General features: G+C 44.7%; 2 protein-coding genes across 12 annotated transcripts in view; both read right to left on the bottom strand.

The window, feature by feature from the left end:
* Positions 1-2478, bottom strand: part of TAF1 (TATA-box binding protein associated factor 1) — a 72749-nt gene extending 70271 nt beyond the window's left edge. For 4 of the 11 annotated variants that reach the window (XM_019809740.2, XM_034649843.1, XM_019809741.2 and 1 more), the window contains exons 1-3: positions 2223-2478; positions 677-791; positions 417-533 (exon numbers count right to left, since the gene is read on the bottom strand). In XM_019809740.2, the coding sequence (XP_019665299.1) occupies positions 417-533; positions 677-791; positions 2223-2402 (412 nt within the window). In that variant the 5' untranslated portion in view covers positions 2403-2478. The remainder of the gene's footprint in view (positions 1-416; positions 534-676; positions 792-2222) is intronic. The other 7 variants (XM_034649841.1, XM_034649842.1, XM_011237051.3 and 4 more) reach the window with 3 other exon arrangements.
* A 5638-nt stretch (positions 2479-8116) lies between these two features.
* On the bottom strand, positions 8117-17355 carry LOC100470143 (rho-related GTP-binding protein RhoG). The gene is made up of 3 exons (XM_011237049.3): positions 17191-17355; positions 11791-11888; positions 8117-11612 (listed from the first exon to the last, which is right to left on the bottom strand). The coding sequence occupies exons 2-3, from the start codon at positions 11800-11802 to the stop codon at positions 11022-11024; spliced, it is 603 nt and encodes a 200-aa protein (XP_011235351.1). The 5' UTR covers positions 11803-11888; positions 17191-17355; the 3' UTR covers positions 8117-11021.
* Positions 17356-17777: the final 422 nt, after the last annotated feature.

The raw sequence follows: 17777 nt of genomic DNA, 5'->3' as shown, positions 1-17777 counted from the left end.
ATAGGTGGTGAGTGATTAACAAAAGTGGAGCCAACAAATATGTGTGCTCATTTATATATGACATTGTATATACTTAATCCTCCTTGAACTACCAAGTCCTTAAGAGCAAAGACTGAGTTCAAATAACAACTAAAACCGTGCCATGAACCCTGTAGGTACTCAAATACCAGACGATAAGGAAAGCATTATCATCCTTACTTGGCATTCACCAAGAATTTGGGACTAACCTGTTTGTGAGAAATAAACACCTGCCCCAGAACACAAAAAAAGATAGCAGCTACATGGAACTGAGCTAACAAAGAGAAAAGCTAAGGACGGAGAGCAGGAACAATGGCAGAAAGCATACATAGAAACAAAATGGACTACACAGCAAGAAAATGAACTGGCGTGCTCTACTGAGGACACTAAAGAATCACCTGAGTGGCAAAGGGGCTGCAAGCTCCCCATTGTCTGCTGGTATCTTCGGCTTTCATCTTCTGCTACCTCATTGATGTCTGAATAGTCCACAGCATCTTCTGTGCTCCTGATCCACCCTATAAGTAAAAGGGGGGGGGGGCAGGTATATCTCAACAAAGAGCAAGTAACTCTCACTCCCTTAGATAATTCCCATTGAAAAGTGCATACACGGTAAGTGGCTAGCCTCCTCCCTCCTTACTCCCCACGACCCACACTTCACCTTCATCATTTACCAGGGCACCATCAGTCCCAGTCAATTCTTCATTTGCGGTGAGTTCAGTGATCAGGCTGCCCAGACCCAAAGCCCCCAAGCCTGCCAAGTGCTTCTTACACTCCTGAAAAAGGGACAGCACCAGAGTGGAAGATAACAACTAAACCTAAGCTTCCCACATCACAACGCTTATTTCCCTGGTCCAGCACAAAGCTATGAATCCGTATTAAATATAACTTTGCAGTGTACTAAAAGGAGCATCACATTCCAGAACTGTAAAGTAAATCTTCCACTAAACTCCACAGTGATCAGATCTTTATCAACATATTAAGTCCGATTTCATCACCATACTTTAATAAAAGATTAGTCAAAGAACCATCACCAAGGGGCGCCTGGGTGGCACAGCGGGTTAAGCATCTGCCTTTGGCTCAGGGCGTGATCCCGGCGTTATGGGATTGAGCCCCACATCAGGCTCCTCCGTTGGGAGCCTGCTTCTTCCTCTCCCACCCACCCTGCTTGTGTTCCCTCTCTCTCTGGCTGTCTCTGTCGAATAAATAAATAAAATCTTTAGGGGCGCCTGGGTGGCACAGTGGTTAAGCGTCTGCCTTCGGCTCAGGGCGTGATCCCGGCGTTATGGGATCGAGCCCCACATCAGGCTCTTCCGCTATGAGCCTGCTTCTTCCTCTCCCACTCCCCCTGCTTGTGTTCCCTCTCTCGCTGGCTGTCTCTATCTCTGTCGAATAAATAAATAAAATCTTTAAAAAAAAAATAAAAATAAAAATAAATAAAATCTTTAAAAAAAAAAAAAAAAGAACCATCACCAAGACCAAACAAATGAACAGTTCTCCGAATGAAGGCTAAGGCAAATGGCATCACTGGGATTAGAGAAAGGATGAGAAGAACTTTTTTTTGCTACCCTCTGTGTGTTTGTGTGTGATGCAGAACAGGAATAGTGATTAATATTTTCACCTTGAGAAAATGAACCTAAATGAAAGGTAAGGTTCATCTGGACACAGGAAACAATTTCATGAATGGCAGTGAAAAATGGGAAAACTACCCAAGAAGTGCACTGGACCAGAAGGGGTCTGCCCCAAATAGTCTGAACATTCACTGCTCTAAGAGCTGAGGCCTGAACCACACGATCTGTCACAGGTTCTGTCCAGTCCTCTTGCTCTAGAGCCACCTCAAGTCAACGATGTAAGACAGGCAGTTTCAAAAATCTCCGAAGTCCTCACAGCAACGGTTTAAAAGCAGTGTCACTAGGTTACGCTATTTTTCCGGCTGCCTTGTTAGGATGAATATTATCCCCAAAGCCACCCACATCGGCGCCCCTGACCTACAAGGGCTTGCCTACAGTTCTCTCTTCTTCCCACCCTCACCCAGAACTGAGCCTCCACACTCTACATTATGAACGCTCTACTAGGATAGTGTCCGCTTCTCATTTCCTCTCTTTACCTTAACCGCGCCCTCTCTCTCACAGGGGCTCCATTCTAAGCACCCTCTACTCTCCTCACTCAGCCGTACCACCAACCCATACCCACGTCCAACCCCTCACATCATCCAAGACGCTTTCCCCCTCCAGCTGTCCGGCTCCATTGATGTTGCCGAAAAGGAAACCGGTTAAAGAAAATGGGCCGCCGCCAGCAGAATCCTCATCGCTGTCCGTGTCCGACATGATGGCCGCTGTCGTGCCACCAGCGGCTTCGGGCAGCAGCAAATCCCAGCCTGGTCCCATGGACCGGAAATAGAAACAGTAGCCGCCCAGAAGTGACTTACAGGGCTCCTTGACCCCACCAGGCCCTACCGGAAGCGGAATGGGGAGGGGGGAGAGGGGAAGGGGGGGGAACTAACCGGAAAGACCGGCCGTCCTACGAAAAAGGAGAATTGGTTGCACTACTTTACTAACGGCTTTTGATTCGACCGTACGCGATCAGGCGGTTGGGTATGCGGAAACGGTTGGTCAAATAAAAGTTTGGTCCCGCCTCCTTCCACTAATCTCTGAATGAGCATTCCCAGTGCATTGGGTGAGAGTCACGGCTGATCCTCCAATCAGAAGGAGCTGCCTGGGTCACGTAGCGTACGTCCTAGTAACCGCGGGTCACCACGCCGTGGTACGCGGAAGTGAAGATGAGAAGCGGAACTCCTGTCTGCTGTTTCGGTTCTTTTTCTTAAGGAGAAACTGGCCCGTAAATCGCGCGGTGCCAGAGGTACCTATCCAAGTTGTTTTGAATTACATTTCCCCATGGAAATGGAGTCCCCTCCCCCTCGGTTTCTTTCGGGAAATGTGAAAAAGATGAGTAAAAGGAACAGCCGACCCTTCACCTAGGTTCACTAAACGTTAACATTTTTACAGGTTTTATTTTTTTTAATTTCTGAATCATTTGAAAGTAGGTTACAAATATGTGATTCTCCAGCCCTAAAAAAGACATTTTTTCTACGTAACCACAAAATCATTATTGCATCTTTAAAAATTAACATTAAATCATTATCATTTAACATACAGTTCGTATTTCGTATTTAGATTTCCCCAGTTGTCCTAGTTGGAGCAGTTTACACTTTAGTCCAGGATCCGCTGACGGTTCTTGCACTGCACTTGGTAATCTCCCTTCAGTCTTAATCCAGAAACACCAGCCTTTTCTTTGTGTTGCATGACACTACATTTTTGGGGAAAAGTCCAGGCAAATTGTCTTGAAAATATTCCATATTCTGAATTCGTCTCACTGTTTCTTCGAATTGACTTACGTTAAATATTTTGCCGGCCATCAGAAGGCACAAACATCAGGTTGTCACACTATTGGTGATGCTGTATTTGAGCACCAGATCTCTCCATTGCAAAGGCACATTTTTCCTTTTGTAATTACTAAATGGGGTTGAGATTGTGTGAATATTCACCCAATGGTTTTAGCATCCTTGCCTGAATCAATTATGTTGGGAGAGTGCAGAAGGGTGATTTTTCTAATTCTCAAATTCATTCTACACTTATTAAGTGGATTTATTCAGTAAAGAACTCAGTCTTAGCTCCCTTCCCCCGTTTTTATTTTAATGTGTCATAATCTAGCACCATCATTATCCTTTTTGAAGCTCAAACTGTTCCAACTTTGTCCAGTGGGACCCACTTCACTCTGGCTCCTGTGTTATTAGTCTTGGAGTACTTCCTTGCTTTTTGGCACAAGATGTTCTGGGCTTACTCTGTACATTCCCTGTCCCAGACCTGATATAAGCCATTTCTCCAAGGAGCCCTGGTATCTTTTAGTGGGGAATGGTATTTAGAAACTGGGGCATTATTACTTAATAGGCCCTTTCAGTGGAGAGAGCTAAAAAAAATAATGAGTTAAAAGGGCACCTGGCTGGCTCGGTCGGTAGATCATTGCAATTCTTGGTCTTGGGGCTGTGAGTTCAAGCCCCACGTTGGGTGTAGAGCTTCCATTTAAAAAAATAGAAATAAAAAATAATGAGTTTAGACTAATACCTCTAATTCAAGTCCAACACCACAGGGTTCTCCCTCACTTTTCCCCATTTCATATTTCTATCTTGCTTCTCTTACAATTAAAACTCTGGTTCCCAACATCCATATATTGACTCTCTTCAGAATTACAAGGTGGTTACCACTACCAACAATAAACCTAAGTAAAGTTCAGAAGTTCTTTGCAGTTGTTTGTGCTTAGAATATATCCTACTGGGGCACCTGGGTGGCTCAGTCATAAGCATCTGCCTTCAGCTCAGGTCATGATCCCAGGGTCCTGGGATCAAGCCCCGCATCAAGCTCCATGTTCAGCGGGAAGTCTGCCTCTCCCTCTCCCACTCCCCCTGCTGATGTTCCCTCTCTTGCTGTGTCTCTCTCTGTCCAATAAATAAATAAAATCTTTTTTAAAAAAGAATATATCCTATTAAGGATATATAGGGTACTGTGTGTAAAAATTACTTGAATCATTTTTTTTTTCCTCTGGGGAGTTGTTTCTGTTTATATTCAACTTTACAATTTGCTTATATTATCCTTTTTTATATAATTTAATTTTTAAAATATGTAAATTTTTACATGGTTAAAAGTCAAAAGTATGTAAAAAGTTATTTCCAGACAGTCTTGCTCCCATGCCTATGCCCTCTACCCCAATACCCAGCCACTCCCTATAAGTAACGATTCATTCATTTCTGGTTTAACCTTCCTGTGTTTATTTTTTTTTATTGAGGTGTAACTAACTGACATATAACATTCTGTTACTTTCAGGTGTACAATAGAATGACATGATACTTGTACTTCCTATGTTTCTTTTTGCAAAAATAAGCAAATGAGTATACATATTATTTCTTTTCATTACACAAAATAGCATACTATATATACTCTTTCACCTTGCTCTTTTTCACTTAATAATTTAGCCGGGAAATCACAGTGTACCACTTTGTAGCACTCTTCCTCATTCCTTTTTATGGCTCCTTAATACTTCAATGCATGGATGTCCCTTGGAATGTTAAAGGTAGTTATATTTCTAGGTCAGATGACAAACATCTGCCAAAACGTGCACAGTAGCTGAGATGCTGCACTTTAGTAATGAAAACTTAGGAGAATACTATTGCTATACTAATATTTAAAACAAAAAAGCAAAATGGAATATGTTTTTAAATGTACTTTATTTTTTTAAAGATTTATTTGACAGAAAGAGCCAGAGAGTACAAGTAGGGGGAACAGCAGAGGGAGAGGGAGAAGCAGGCTCCCCACTGAGCAGGGATTCCCCACACGGGGCTGGATCCCAGGACCCTAGGATTATGACCTGAGCCGAAGGCACACGCTTAACTGACTGAGCCACCCAGGCGCCCTAAATGTACTTTATACTGCTTCTTAGATGCTTGTGCTTAAGGAAAAACAGATTCAGCAAGAGGTAGATGGAGGCTTATAGAATGGGGAAGGGGGGGGCGTCCTGGGATCAGGCACCACATTGGGCTCCTGGCTCAGCGTGGAGTCTACTTCTCCCTCTCCCACCGCCCCTGCTTGTGCTCTCTATGTCAAATAAATAAATCTTTTTAAAAATTCTAAAAAAAGAAAAAGAATGGGGAAGGGGACTTCACATGCTATAAATGCTAAAGATGCTATTCTTGGGGCGCCTGGGTGGCACAGCGGTTAAGCGTCTGCCTTCGGCTCAGGGCGTGATCCCGGTGTTATGGGATCGAGCCCCACATCAGGCTCCTCCGCTATGAGCCTGCTTCTTCCTCTCCCACTCCCCCTGCTTGTGTTCCCTCTCTCGCTGGCTGTCTCTATCTCTGTCGAATAAATAAATAAAATCTTTAAAAAAAAAAAAAAAGATGCTATTCTTGACTCAAAACATGGTTTTATATAAATTTACCATATGACCCAGCAATTCCCAGCACTCCAGTATATACAAGAGAACTGAAAACATGTCCACACAAAACCTTGTACACAAAGGTTCACAACAGCACTATTCATAATAGCTAAAAGGTAGAAACAATCTGAATTTCCCTCAATCATAAGTAGATAAAATACGGTATATCCATACAGTGGAATATTATTCAGCAATAAAAAGAAATGAAATAGGGGCACCTGCCTGGCTCGGTTGGTGGAGCATGACTCTTGATCTCAGTGTCGTGAGTTAGAGCCCCACGATGGGTGTGGAGATTATAAATAAATAAACTTTAAAAATACCCCCCAAAAATATTATTAGTAAAGAAAGCATTGTTTTAGGTAAGGTCGCCCTTCAAAGGGGAACAGAGGGGCCTATAATTTCCTACTGCTGACCAGGAAAATGCATGTTGACTGGTTAAAGGTTATATTCCTGGTGGAACTGAAACTCTAGTTAAGTTAGGTATTAAGTCTTGGTTTTACTGATCTGGGGCTCCTAACCTTAGTGAATCCACTCTGGATTTTCTTTTTGACACTATGTACTGCAGAAGATAAAAGATACGTAGAACTATGGGAATTTAAAGAACACTTTAGATTACTTTCAAATGACCAAGGTTCTTTGAGGGAATACAGCAATTCTCTTACTTGAAGATATAGTCAAACTAGGATGCACTAAGGGGGAAAATGGGAGAGGCAATAAATATAATTAGGGAGGTGGGGTGGAAGAGAAAGCCTTTCTTGATCTTCTCTGCAAGACAAAAGTAAGTTTGGTCAAAACCCCCCCCAACAAAAAGGAAATAAAGTACCCCTATGTGCTGCAAAATAGATAAACCTTGAAAACATTATGCTAAGTAAAGGGAAGTGAGTTCCAAATGACCACATATTGAGTGCACCTGACTGGCTCAGTCAGTAGAGCATGCAACTCCTGATCTCAGGGTCATGAGTTCAAGCCCCATGTTGGTGTAGATCTTACTTGATAAAAAAAAAAAAGACCACATATTATTTGATTCCATGTACATGAAATGTTCAGAGAAGACAAAGTAGATTACTAGTTGCCTGGAGCGAGGGGGAAGGGAACAGGGATTAAGTGCATGAGGAATCTCTTTGGGGTGACAGAAATGTTCTAAAACTGGATTTAATCAGGGTGCCCGGCTGGCTCAGTCAGTAGAACATGTGACTCTTGATCTCAGGGTTGTAAATTTGAGCCCCGCCTTAGGTGTAGAGATTACTTAAAAATAAAATTTTGGGGTGCCTGGGTGGCTCAGTCGGTTAAGTGTCTACCTTCGGCTCAGGTCATGATCTCAGGGTCCTGGCATCAAGCCTGGTGTTGGGCTCCCTGCTCAATAGGGAGCCTGGTTCTCCCTCTCCCTCTGCCCCTCTCCTCCCCCCCTCCCTGCTTGTGTTCTCTGCTGTCTTGTGCTCTCTTTCTCTCAAATAAATAAAATCTTTAAAAATAAATAAAATCTTAAAAAAATAAAACTGGATTTTGGTGACAGCTGTGTAAGTAAGTAAATTTACTAAAAGTCATTAAACTGTACACCTGAAATGGGTGAATTTTTTGGTATGTAAATTATATTTCAATAATGCTGCTTGCAAAGCAAAACAAAACACAACATGGTTTTGCTGTTCCTTACTAGTCACTTAATAGTGCACCAGCACTATATACAATTAACAGTATCAGTTTATTTTTATAACAAACAGGAAGGATATTTTCCTGAAATAACTGGAAGAGGGAAAGGACATTAAATGTTATGTCCTATATTTACAACCCTAGTCCCTAGTACTGTAATACCTATAACACAATAGGAGTGTGATAATTGTTTACTGAATGTAGTGTGGTGAGAAAAATCATCTACGGGGAGCTCACTGGTCTGTCATTAGTGAAAACAAGCAGGAATGAGAATACCAATGTTAGCAGGGAAGACAGTTCCCGACCCTGATTGTCTGAGGTAGAAAAATAAGTACAGTTATGCACAGGTGTGACGTGGAATACAATTATAGTTATTTCATCCTTTGCAAGTTCAAAGGCATTTAGAAACCACTCGAAACAAAGGAGGAGGGTTGAGGAATTGCTGATTTTTAGAAAGCAACAGACCCAGTAAAATCAGAAAAGTTTATTGCCATTCATTATGAACAATTTAAAAGTGGTATCGGCGTGTTAGTCGTCATACAAATTCCTTGTAAGTCTAAAAATCAAGATGTCAGTATCTGTTTAGGACCATCAGATCAGCCCAGTACAAAGCCATACTCTCAGATTTGTGGATCATACCTCCATTCGCTAGAGGACACACGTTCGACCAAACCAAGCCCAGGCTTACATTTGAGATTTTGCCAGGCAAAGCGGAAGCAGGAGGCACTATTAACTTAAAAGCCAATTAAAACGATTTCAGTAGCTAAATGGAAAGTTCCCAGAGACACAGGCGACAGCTGTGTTTCTAGCTCCCTCCAACCATGAAGTCCTGTAAGCACCTCAGGCGTCAATCTGAACATCCTGAGACTGGAATACACTCAAGCAATACGTGCTTCATTTGGCTGCCTGTTGGGAACACTCAGTGACTACACAGAGCAGTTGGCACACGTGCCCACAGGCCAGTTGACTCCTACAGTCCCCACACTATGATTCTAGACCCCACTTTCCAAAGTGCTACTGGGCCTTAGTGAAGGAGGGCTACCCTCACCCTCTTCCAGTTAACATCCTGTTCATACAGAGCCCCTACAACACCCCCCCCAACAGGAGGCCCTGGGTCACACACCAGAAATAGATACAGTACATTGAAACTGAGATAGAAGACATCTACTGGACAATACTATCCATCCTGGACCCTCCACAGCTGTAGACAATGGTGTAGAAATATACACCAATGAATTACTATATGAAGAGGAGAGTGCTGTGATAAAGGAGAAGCAAAACAGAACACTTCAGTCTATGGTGAGGGAAGGGAAAACCCAAGGAAAAGGAGGAAGAATAGTGAGCTAATGTAACCTTTTCCTTTCTAACAATACTTGGTATCTACTTGACCTCCAGCTTTCCGATTCTCCAAGAATAGGGGTGCCAGATTTAGGAAATAAGAATACAGGATGCCCCATTAAATTTGAGTTTCAGATAAACAGCAAATCATGTTTTTTTTTTTCACTCTATGTCCCAAATACTGCATGGTTCATACTTACACTAAAAAATTATTTGTAAAAAACAAAACAAAACAAACCACTCTCTTTTATCTGGCAACCCCATCCAGGAGGCTCGGTTAACCTGAGGACTAATCAGATCATATACTGTCAAAGGGCAACACCAGACCGTCCTAGAACAAAGCAGAGACACTTTGTTCACCACAGAAGGAGCTATGTGACCCTTTAACTCCATTTCCCAAACCCTCAAAGATCCCATGCTTTTTTGGCAGGGTGAGAGGATATGGGCACAGTGGAGTTGTCAACCACTATCCGCCACGTAGAGAAGTAAGTTTCCCTTCTGAATCAAAAATACAACTAGAGAGAATAAGGAGAAGCAGGCTTACTCGGGTAAGGAGTCAGACTCCTACCGCCCCAGCGCAGGCTGAGCAACCCCAGCACAATCCCCACACATGGGACAGCCCCAGGGTCTGGGGATCCAACATACGCCAACTCTCTTGGAGCAACTAAAAGACCTCAAAAGGCAACTAGGACTGAAAACACATACACACACACGCACACACAGATGTACAGAGGAGGGAGGAACAGGAAGAGAGCAAGGCAGGACACTGAGAAGAATTACACAACTCCCTGCTAATGACTGGCAGAACATTTTGTTTGGTTGGTTGGTTGGTTGGTTGATTTGTGGGGTTAACCTTCAGTAGTCTTTCCCTAAAGCAGAAGCTGATGGAAAAAAGGGGCCTCACAGAAGCCTCAGGGACAAGGCTTTATGGGGGATTAATTCCACATCACCAGGCCCATAGTGCTATCATAATCTGATAGCAGATCTGACCATCAGACCCCACATCCCATGCACTATCGTGACTAAGTGCCAAAGCCATCTCCTAAGGGTGGAAGAGGAACCAGTAACAAGTTCATGGCTGATAAACATTCCTCTCAAAGGCATAAAGAGGGAAACATCATTATGCTTTTTTTCCACAGCCTCTTTGGCAATTTCTAGTTCCTATTAACCCAGCATCTCTGAAACTCTGTTTCCAGAGATGTTAACAGGTGTTGTGTGGAACCAAAAAAAAAAAAGTTCAGTGAAATAAATTTGGGAAATGTTGCCTACTTATTAAAAGTTATAAATCCCTCCAGTAGAGGAACCTGTTCAGCTTTATTTAAACCACTGGTTACCAGAAGAGGGTGGGGTGGGGTAAATAGGTGATGGGGATTAAGGAGGAGGGCACCTGTGATGAACACCAGGTGTTGCGTGGCAGTACTGGATCACTGTATTGCACACCTGAAACTAACATTACACTGTATGTTAACTAACTGGAATTTAAAAAAACACTTAAAAAAAACCTACTGGTTCCTGACTTACTTGACCACGGAACCTTGTTAATGAGCATCTATTAGTATCTCCCAGAACTCTGAAAAATGCTGCTTAACCATTTTTTGCGAACATGTCTTATCTCCAGAATGGGAAGAACATGTCGACACCGGGTATCCCCAGGAATCACATGACTTTCCAAAATTAGTATATCAGAAAGTTTAAGGCAATGATTTGAAAACTGTAGAAACTTGTCCTTCTGTGAGGCACTTGCTCGATGGTAAATACAGCTAGGAAAGCTAATTCAGAGGTAAAAGTCAGTCAGTCAGTCTCTCTCTCTCACTCTCTCTATCTCTCTCCAAACTTCCTCCAAAAGGTTCAGACCAAACTTCAAAGCAGCCATGTACAAACCAGGCTATCTTTGTTCCTCCAAAAGCCCAACAATCTGGAGTCTAGGGTTTCTAGGAAAAGAGACAAATGGCTCACGCCGGCATTGTTCAATGCTATCAAAGGAATCCCTCTTCTTCTTCCCCCTTACGTGCAGTCCCCAAGTGGCACCCCAAAAGCTATAAAAGGACACACTTCTTGGTGTTCTTCTTTGTGGCAGGGTAAAGCACAGCCCGGACAGCTTCTGAAAATACCTCGTGCACCCCATCCTGCATCAGGGCTGAACATTCCAGATACTTCACAGCCCCCACCTGCTTAGCCAGGGAAGTGCCTTGCTGAGGCGTTGTGGGCACTAGGCTCTGTTCCTTCAGCTTCTTCACCGTCTCAATGTCATTCCGCAGGTCTCTCTTGGTACCCACCAGCAGAACAGGTACATTGGGGCAATGATGGGAGACCTCCGGGTGCCACTTATGCCTCACATTGGCATACGAGGATGGGTTGCCAATGGAAAAACAGATGACAAAGATATTGGTCTGGGGGTAGGACAGCGTTCGCAGTCGGTCATACTCCTCCTGGCCAGCTGTGTCCCACAGGTTCAGGCTGACAAGCTGGCCATCCACGGCTGTCTGTGCGCTATAGTTGTCAAAGACAGTGGGGATATACTCCTCAGGAAAGGCATTTGTGGTGTAACTGATGAGGAGGCAGGTCTTACCTACAGCCCCGTCTCCTACCACCACACATTTGATCGTCTGCATTCCGCCCTTGGAGTCCTAAGTGCAAGAGAGAAAGCAAGAACGTTCACAGGTGCTTGGTTCATTGCGGGAGCCTAAGCTTTATCAACACTTCTCTCTGAGGACAAAGAGGGGACGGAAGACCCGCCCACTGCCCAGCCCCTTAACACCACAGAAGAGTCAGCTGGGAAAGACTACACAAGGCAAGAGTTCTTACCGTGGAGTCCATGGACTGCTAGAGGATAAACTTCAGCAGGTCCTGGAAGCCGCCTCTGAAGTATGCAATATTATGTGTACATACATAAGTGAATTTTTCTGGAAAGAAGATCCAAAACTGTCATCGGATTGTCAAAAAGGGCTGTGAGCCCAAAAAGATTAAAAACCATTCATATACATAGGTATTTAGGTTACATTTTTGCCATGAGGTCTGGCTATACTCTATCAAAGGTGCCAAAACATAGTGGGTGCTCGATAAATGGAAACTAATTTTTAAACTACCATTGATGTTGGGGCGCCTGGGTGGTGCAGTCGGTTAGGCATCCGACTCTTGGTTTTGGCTCAGGTCGCGATCTCAGGGTCGTGGGATCGAGCCCTGCATTGGGCTCCGTGCTCAGCACGGAGTCTGCTTGAGATTCTTTCTCCCTCTCCTTCTGCCGTTCCTGCTCATGCGTGCACATGTGCTCTCTCTCTCTCTCCCTCTCAAATAAATAAATAAATCTTTTAAAAAACACACTGATGTAGGGGCGCCTGGGTGGCACAGCGGTTAAGCGTCTGCCTTCGGCTCAGGGCGTGATCCCGCCGTTATGGGATCGAGCCCCACATCAGGGCTCCTCTGCTGTGAGCCTGCTTCTTCCTCTCCCACTCCCCCTGCTTGTTCCCTCTCTCGCTGGCTGTCTCTATCTCTGTCGAATGAATAAATAAATAAAATCTTTAAAAAAAAAAAACACTGATGTAGAAGGAGGTTCTAAAGGTTAAAACAAAAGAAATATGGCTCTTACTTTGGGTCTGTGGCTATAGACTGAGCAAAGAAACCTCTGTCCCTGACAGTGACATCATAAAATCGGAGAAAGGTAGGCCAGTCAGACTTATTTCAGAGTCCAAGCTCTGATGTCAGACGACCTGGAGTCCAAAACCAGTCCTTTCTTTTTCTAAGCTTTGTCAACTTGGGCAAGCTTTTCACCCGTGGCTTACATGAAAGAATGTTTGTGTAGTACTTATTAGTGCCTGCCACATAGGAAGTACTCATTAAGTATTAGAAACTACTATGACTTCATAATAATTCTTCTGTTCTGGGGAAGGCAAAAGTTCTGTAATGTCATCATAATGCTAGACAAACCAGGGACCTCATCCCCTCCCACCTTATCTGATCAAAACCATTGGTCATACCACCACCATACTTCCTCATCCATTTCTTCATGAATCAAGTATTTGAGAGTTAATGGTAAGGCACAGATGACCTCCAAGAAGCATGTTTACTGTGAGCTCCCATGTTTATACACCCATATTAAAACCCTATCAATCCCCTACCCTGTCAGTGCCCCCAAAGCACTCCATTTCCTTTAGCTTAACTACTGCACTAATTTCAGACCTGATCCTGATAGCATTAACTTCTTCAAGTGTTGGAACATGGAGGAAAGGGCATAAATTGTCATATGTATTTGATTATAGAAAAAAATTGAGGGGCTCCTGGGTGGCACAGCGGTTAAGCATCTGCCTTCGGCTCAGGGCGTGATCCCGGCGTTATGGGATCGAGCCCCACATCAGGCTCCTCCGCTATGAGCCTGCTTCTTCCTCTCCCACTCCCCTTGCTTGTGCTCCCTCTCTCGCTGGCTGTCTCTATCTCTGTTGACTAAATAAATAAAAATTAAAAAAAAAAAAAAAAAGAAAAGTTGGCCTTCTGGGGCGCCTGGCTGGCTCAGTTGGAAGAGCATGCAACTCTTGATCTCAGGGTCATGAGTTAGAGCCCCACATTGGGTGTAGAGATTACATACATACATACACACATGAACTTAAAAAAAAAAGAAAGAGAAGTTGGCCTCCTGAGTATGCTTCACACAGGCCCACTAGAGGTAGCTCTCTTCCCACACAGCCAATTCTGACTAGCAAGGCATTCCATCCAGAGGCCTTCATTAGCACAGGTCCCACAGCTAGAACTCCAGCGTATAATTCAGCTCTAGTATTCACTGACCAACAGCCCTATCTTTTTCCATCTAGGAAGAGGCATAAGGATCAAACATACAAGGTCAATGGAAAAAGGGTAAAGTCACCACCACATTCTTGGAGAACAGCCTTCCTGATTTTCCCAGTCCAGATTAATTTCTTTCTCCCCTGAATTCCTATAGCAATTTCTTCGGGAGCAACTCATCTTCCCAGCCTGCTATCCATATCATCTGGTACCCAACATCTCTGTTCAAAGGGACTGCTTTCAGGCCAAGTGTGCGTCTGAGGGAGCTGCTAAACCAGAGCAAACTCTTAGGCCCAAAGACCACTTTGGACCCCAAGCTCAGCTCCTCATCTCTGTAACTAGGAAAAGGCATCCACATTCATTTCTTTTTTTTTTTTTAAGATTTTCTTTATTTGAGAGAGAGAGAGAGAGAGAGAGATAGTGAGAGAGAGCACAATCAGGGAGGAGAGGGAGAAGCAGGCTCACCACTAAGCAGGGAGCCGGATGTAGGACTCGATCCCAAGACTGTGGGATCATGACCTGAGCCGAAGGCAGGTGCTTAACTGCCTGAGCCACCCAGGCATCCCCACACTCATTTCTGCTTTATATTTACTAACCCTCCTGGTATATATGGTCTGCAGATTGGCATTCAAGCCACACTGATGTGGCTAGATGACGAAGGGGAGCTAGAACATCCCAGCTCTGAAACAAAACCCAGGACATCCTCACCCATGGTAAACTCTCTTTGAAAGGGAGGGTTCAGGAAATGTCCCAGGTACTTTGGGGGCTGCTTTGTACAATTAATTGACTCATTTATTCAGCCCACATGTTCATTATACTATTTTATTTACTTATGTGTATGTTTGGAATTATCTGTAGTTAAAAAGTTTAAAAATAGTAAAAAAATATATCTAAAAGAATTGAAAACAGGATCTCAAAAGACATACTTGCGCACCAATGTTCAGTGCAACATTATGCACAAGAGCCAAGAACCAACCTAAAGTCCATCAATGGATGAACATATAAAGAAAATGTGAGATATACATACATATGCATGTATGTAAGTATATATTTATATTTAAGGATGATATATATGTGTGCATGTGTGTGTATATAAATATATATGTATATAGTTAAGGCTGAATATTCTTCAACCTTAAGAAGAAGGAAATCTTGGAGCACCTGGCTGGCTCAATTGGTAGAATACGTGACTCTTGATATCAGGGTAGTGAGTTCGAGCCCCACATTGGGCATGGAGCCTAATTTAAAAAAAGACAGAGAGAAGGAAATCTTCATACGCTAAAGATGGATGAAACTTGAGGACATATGGTAAGTGAAACCAGTCATAAACAGCCATATACTGCAAGATTCCACTTACATGAGATATCTAGAGTAGTCAAACACATAAAAACAGAAAGTAGAATAGTAGTTGTCAGGGCTGGGGGAGGGGAAGAGGGGAGGGATTTTTAAAAAATTGTATTTATTTTAGAGAACGAGAGAGAGTAGGGGGAGGGGCAGAGGGAGAGAATCTTCAAGCCAACTCCCCCGCTGAGCAGGTAGCCTGACACAGGGCTCGATCCCATGACCCATGAGATCATGAATTGAGCCAAAATCAAGAGTCAGACACTTAACCGACTGAGCCACCCAGGGACCCCAATGGGGAGCTGTTTAATGGTGACAAAGTTTCAGTTTTGCAGGGTGTCTGGATGACTCAGTCAGTTAAGCATCTGGCTCTTGATTTCATGTCATCATCTCAGGGTCCGCTAAGTGGGGAGTCTGCTTGTCCCTCTGCCCCCCCCATGCTCGCTCGCTCCCGCACTCTCTCAAATAAACAAAATCTTTAAAAAGAAAGCTTCAGTTTTGCAAGACGAAAAATTCTAGACATCTACTGCACAGCGATAAGCATATAATTAACACACTACTGCATGTGTTTAAATGATTTACAATACTAAAAATAAAAATATTTTGAAAGGGTTTAGAGCTCTGAGAGAAGGCCAGGAGTTATAAGAGAAAGGCAAATGAGAAAAGCTTGTTTACCTCAGCCTCGGGATCTAGCACAAAGCTGTCCAGCAAGGATCACCTACAGCTTTCCCCTCCTCATCACCACCACTATCTGCATTCTCCCGGGTACTCCTATGGGCAACGCACTGCTGGACGGGCCTCAAAACAGAGTAAAAAGGGGGACGCCTGGGTGGCTCAGTCGGTTAAGTGGCTTCCTTTGGCTCGGGTTCCCGGGGTCCTGGGATCGAGCCCCACATCGGGCTCCCTGCTCAGCGGGGCGCCTGTTTCCCCCTCTCCACCACTTGTGCTCTCTCGAGTTCTCGCTCTCTCTCACACAAATAATAAATAAATACAATCTTTAAAAAAAAAAGAGTAAAAAGAAAGACTGCTAGAAGCTTACAATCTTGTGGATTCACGAGGCAAACAATAATACAAAGTAATGCATGGCTCGCAGGGGGAAAAAAGTTGCTATGGGGAAGCAAAGGGAAACTACAAAATGAGAGCTTGTTATAGGCATTGTGCCAAATACTTTTACATATCTTATTTAAGCCTCACAGTAGCACTGTGAAGGAGACACACCAGAGCAGCTCAGAGACCTTTAGGTACACCTCTAGGATTGGAAACTGGGAGAGGCCTGGTGCTGCAGAAACCAGCACCCCCAGAAAGTTCCCTTCCCAATCATTCACAGTGAACTGGAATTACAGTTTCTTCTCAATCTTCCCACCTCGTCTGACAAAGCACCCTTCTTCACACGTACAGTCTGCGTAGGAGTCAATTTTCTCCTAGGTTGGACACAATGTAAAAGACCCAATAACAGTCAAGACAAGACTGCTCTTACTGTTTCTAGCACATTCTCCCCCAGGTCTCATCCTTTGCAGAAGTCTGAGTCAAATCCACTTGAAATCACTCTGTAACTCTCTGAAACCGAAACAATTCAGCAGAGGACCCCACATTTGTATTTACTACTCCCCACGACTAAATTCCTCTACTAAAGCCCGGCAGCTTTTTCACGCTCACGACTGACTTGTTTGGTGCAAGGCCAGTCGAAGGCGGCTTTGGGATTCTCGAGGCCGAAGGAAGCCATGTGAACACTGCCCAAACCCGAGCCCGGGGAAGACTACCCTACGGCTGGAAACTTAACCAGAGAAGCAGGGGTGATGCCCCAGCACCAGCACCACCACAAGCCGGCTCGCCACTTCCCTCGCACCCCTCCCCACCGAGGCTACTTGGTCGCGGCATTTCCTCGGGGTTCGTGAGCCTGGGACACAGACGCGCCGCACAGGGGATTCACAAGTAGCAAGAGCTGGGACCTACACCTCACCCCAGCGTCAAATGCCTTCCACCCAGGAACGGCTCCCGGACTAACGCGAGCGTCCGGGGCTGGGGAGACTCAGGAGAAGTGCGGGGGGTAGGGGAGGAGTGCTGGGGCCGGGGAGTCTCCACGAAGATTACCGGGCGAAGCAGCGGTCCTCCCGCGTAGGTCACCGCAGCGAGCAGAGCCTCGGCGCGCCTCTCGCCGGGGTGGGCGGGCTCGGCGGGCTCGGCGCCACATCCGGGCAGCTACCGAGTCCCACCCCGTCGTCAGACGCAGTCTCGGCTGGGTGCCCCGACACCTCCTGGGAAGTGGAGTCCTAGCGCCGGCCTCGCTGCCTGCGAGCCACAGGCTTCTGGACTCCACCCCCGGGGTCATCGAGGACTACTTGGATCCGCCCCGAGCTGCGGGCCTCTAGCTACTCTGTTCGGAGTTCCCCTAGGCTCCTCTTTCCCTTGGCAAAGTGAGGCCGGCCCCGTCTCCCCAGACCCCGGTTTCCTCCTCGAGGCCACCACTGACAGAAGGAGGCAGGCAGGAAACTGAAGTTAGGAATTAGGAAAAACGGAGGCGCTGAAAGAAAGTGAGAGTGAGCGAATTAGGGTTACTTTTGGTCACCATATTCATTTCCATTTTCTAGAGTTTCCTGTAAGTGGAATCATACAGTATGCACTCCCTTTTTTAGCGGCTTTATTGAGATAGAAATTCACATACCACACAATTCGCTCAT

This window comes from Ailuropoda melanoleuca, chromosome X (assembly GCF_002007445.2).
Source record: "Ailuropoda melanoleuca isolate Jingjing chromosome X, ASM200744v2, whole genome shotgun sequence".
In the NCBI taxonomy this organism is placed as follows: domain Eukaryota; kingdom Metazoa; phylum Chordata; class Mammalia; order Carnivora; family Ursidae; genus Ailuropoda; species Ailuropoda melanoleuca.
This window is presented reverse-complemented; position numbering and strand designations above follow the sequence as displayed.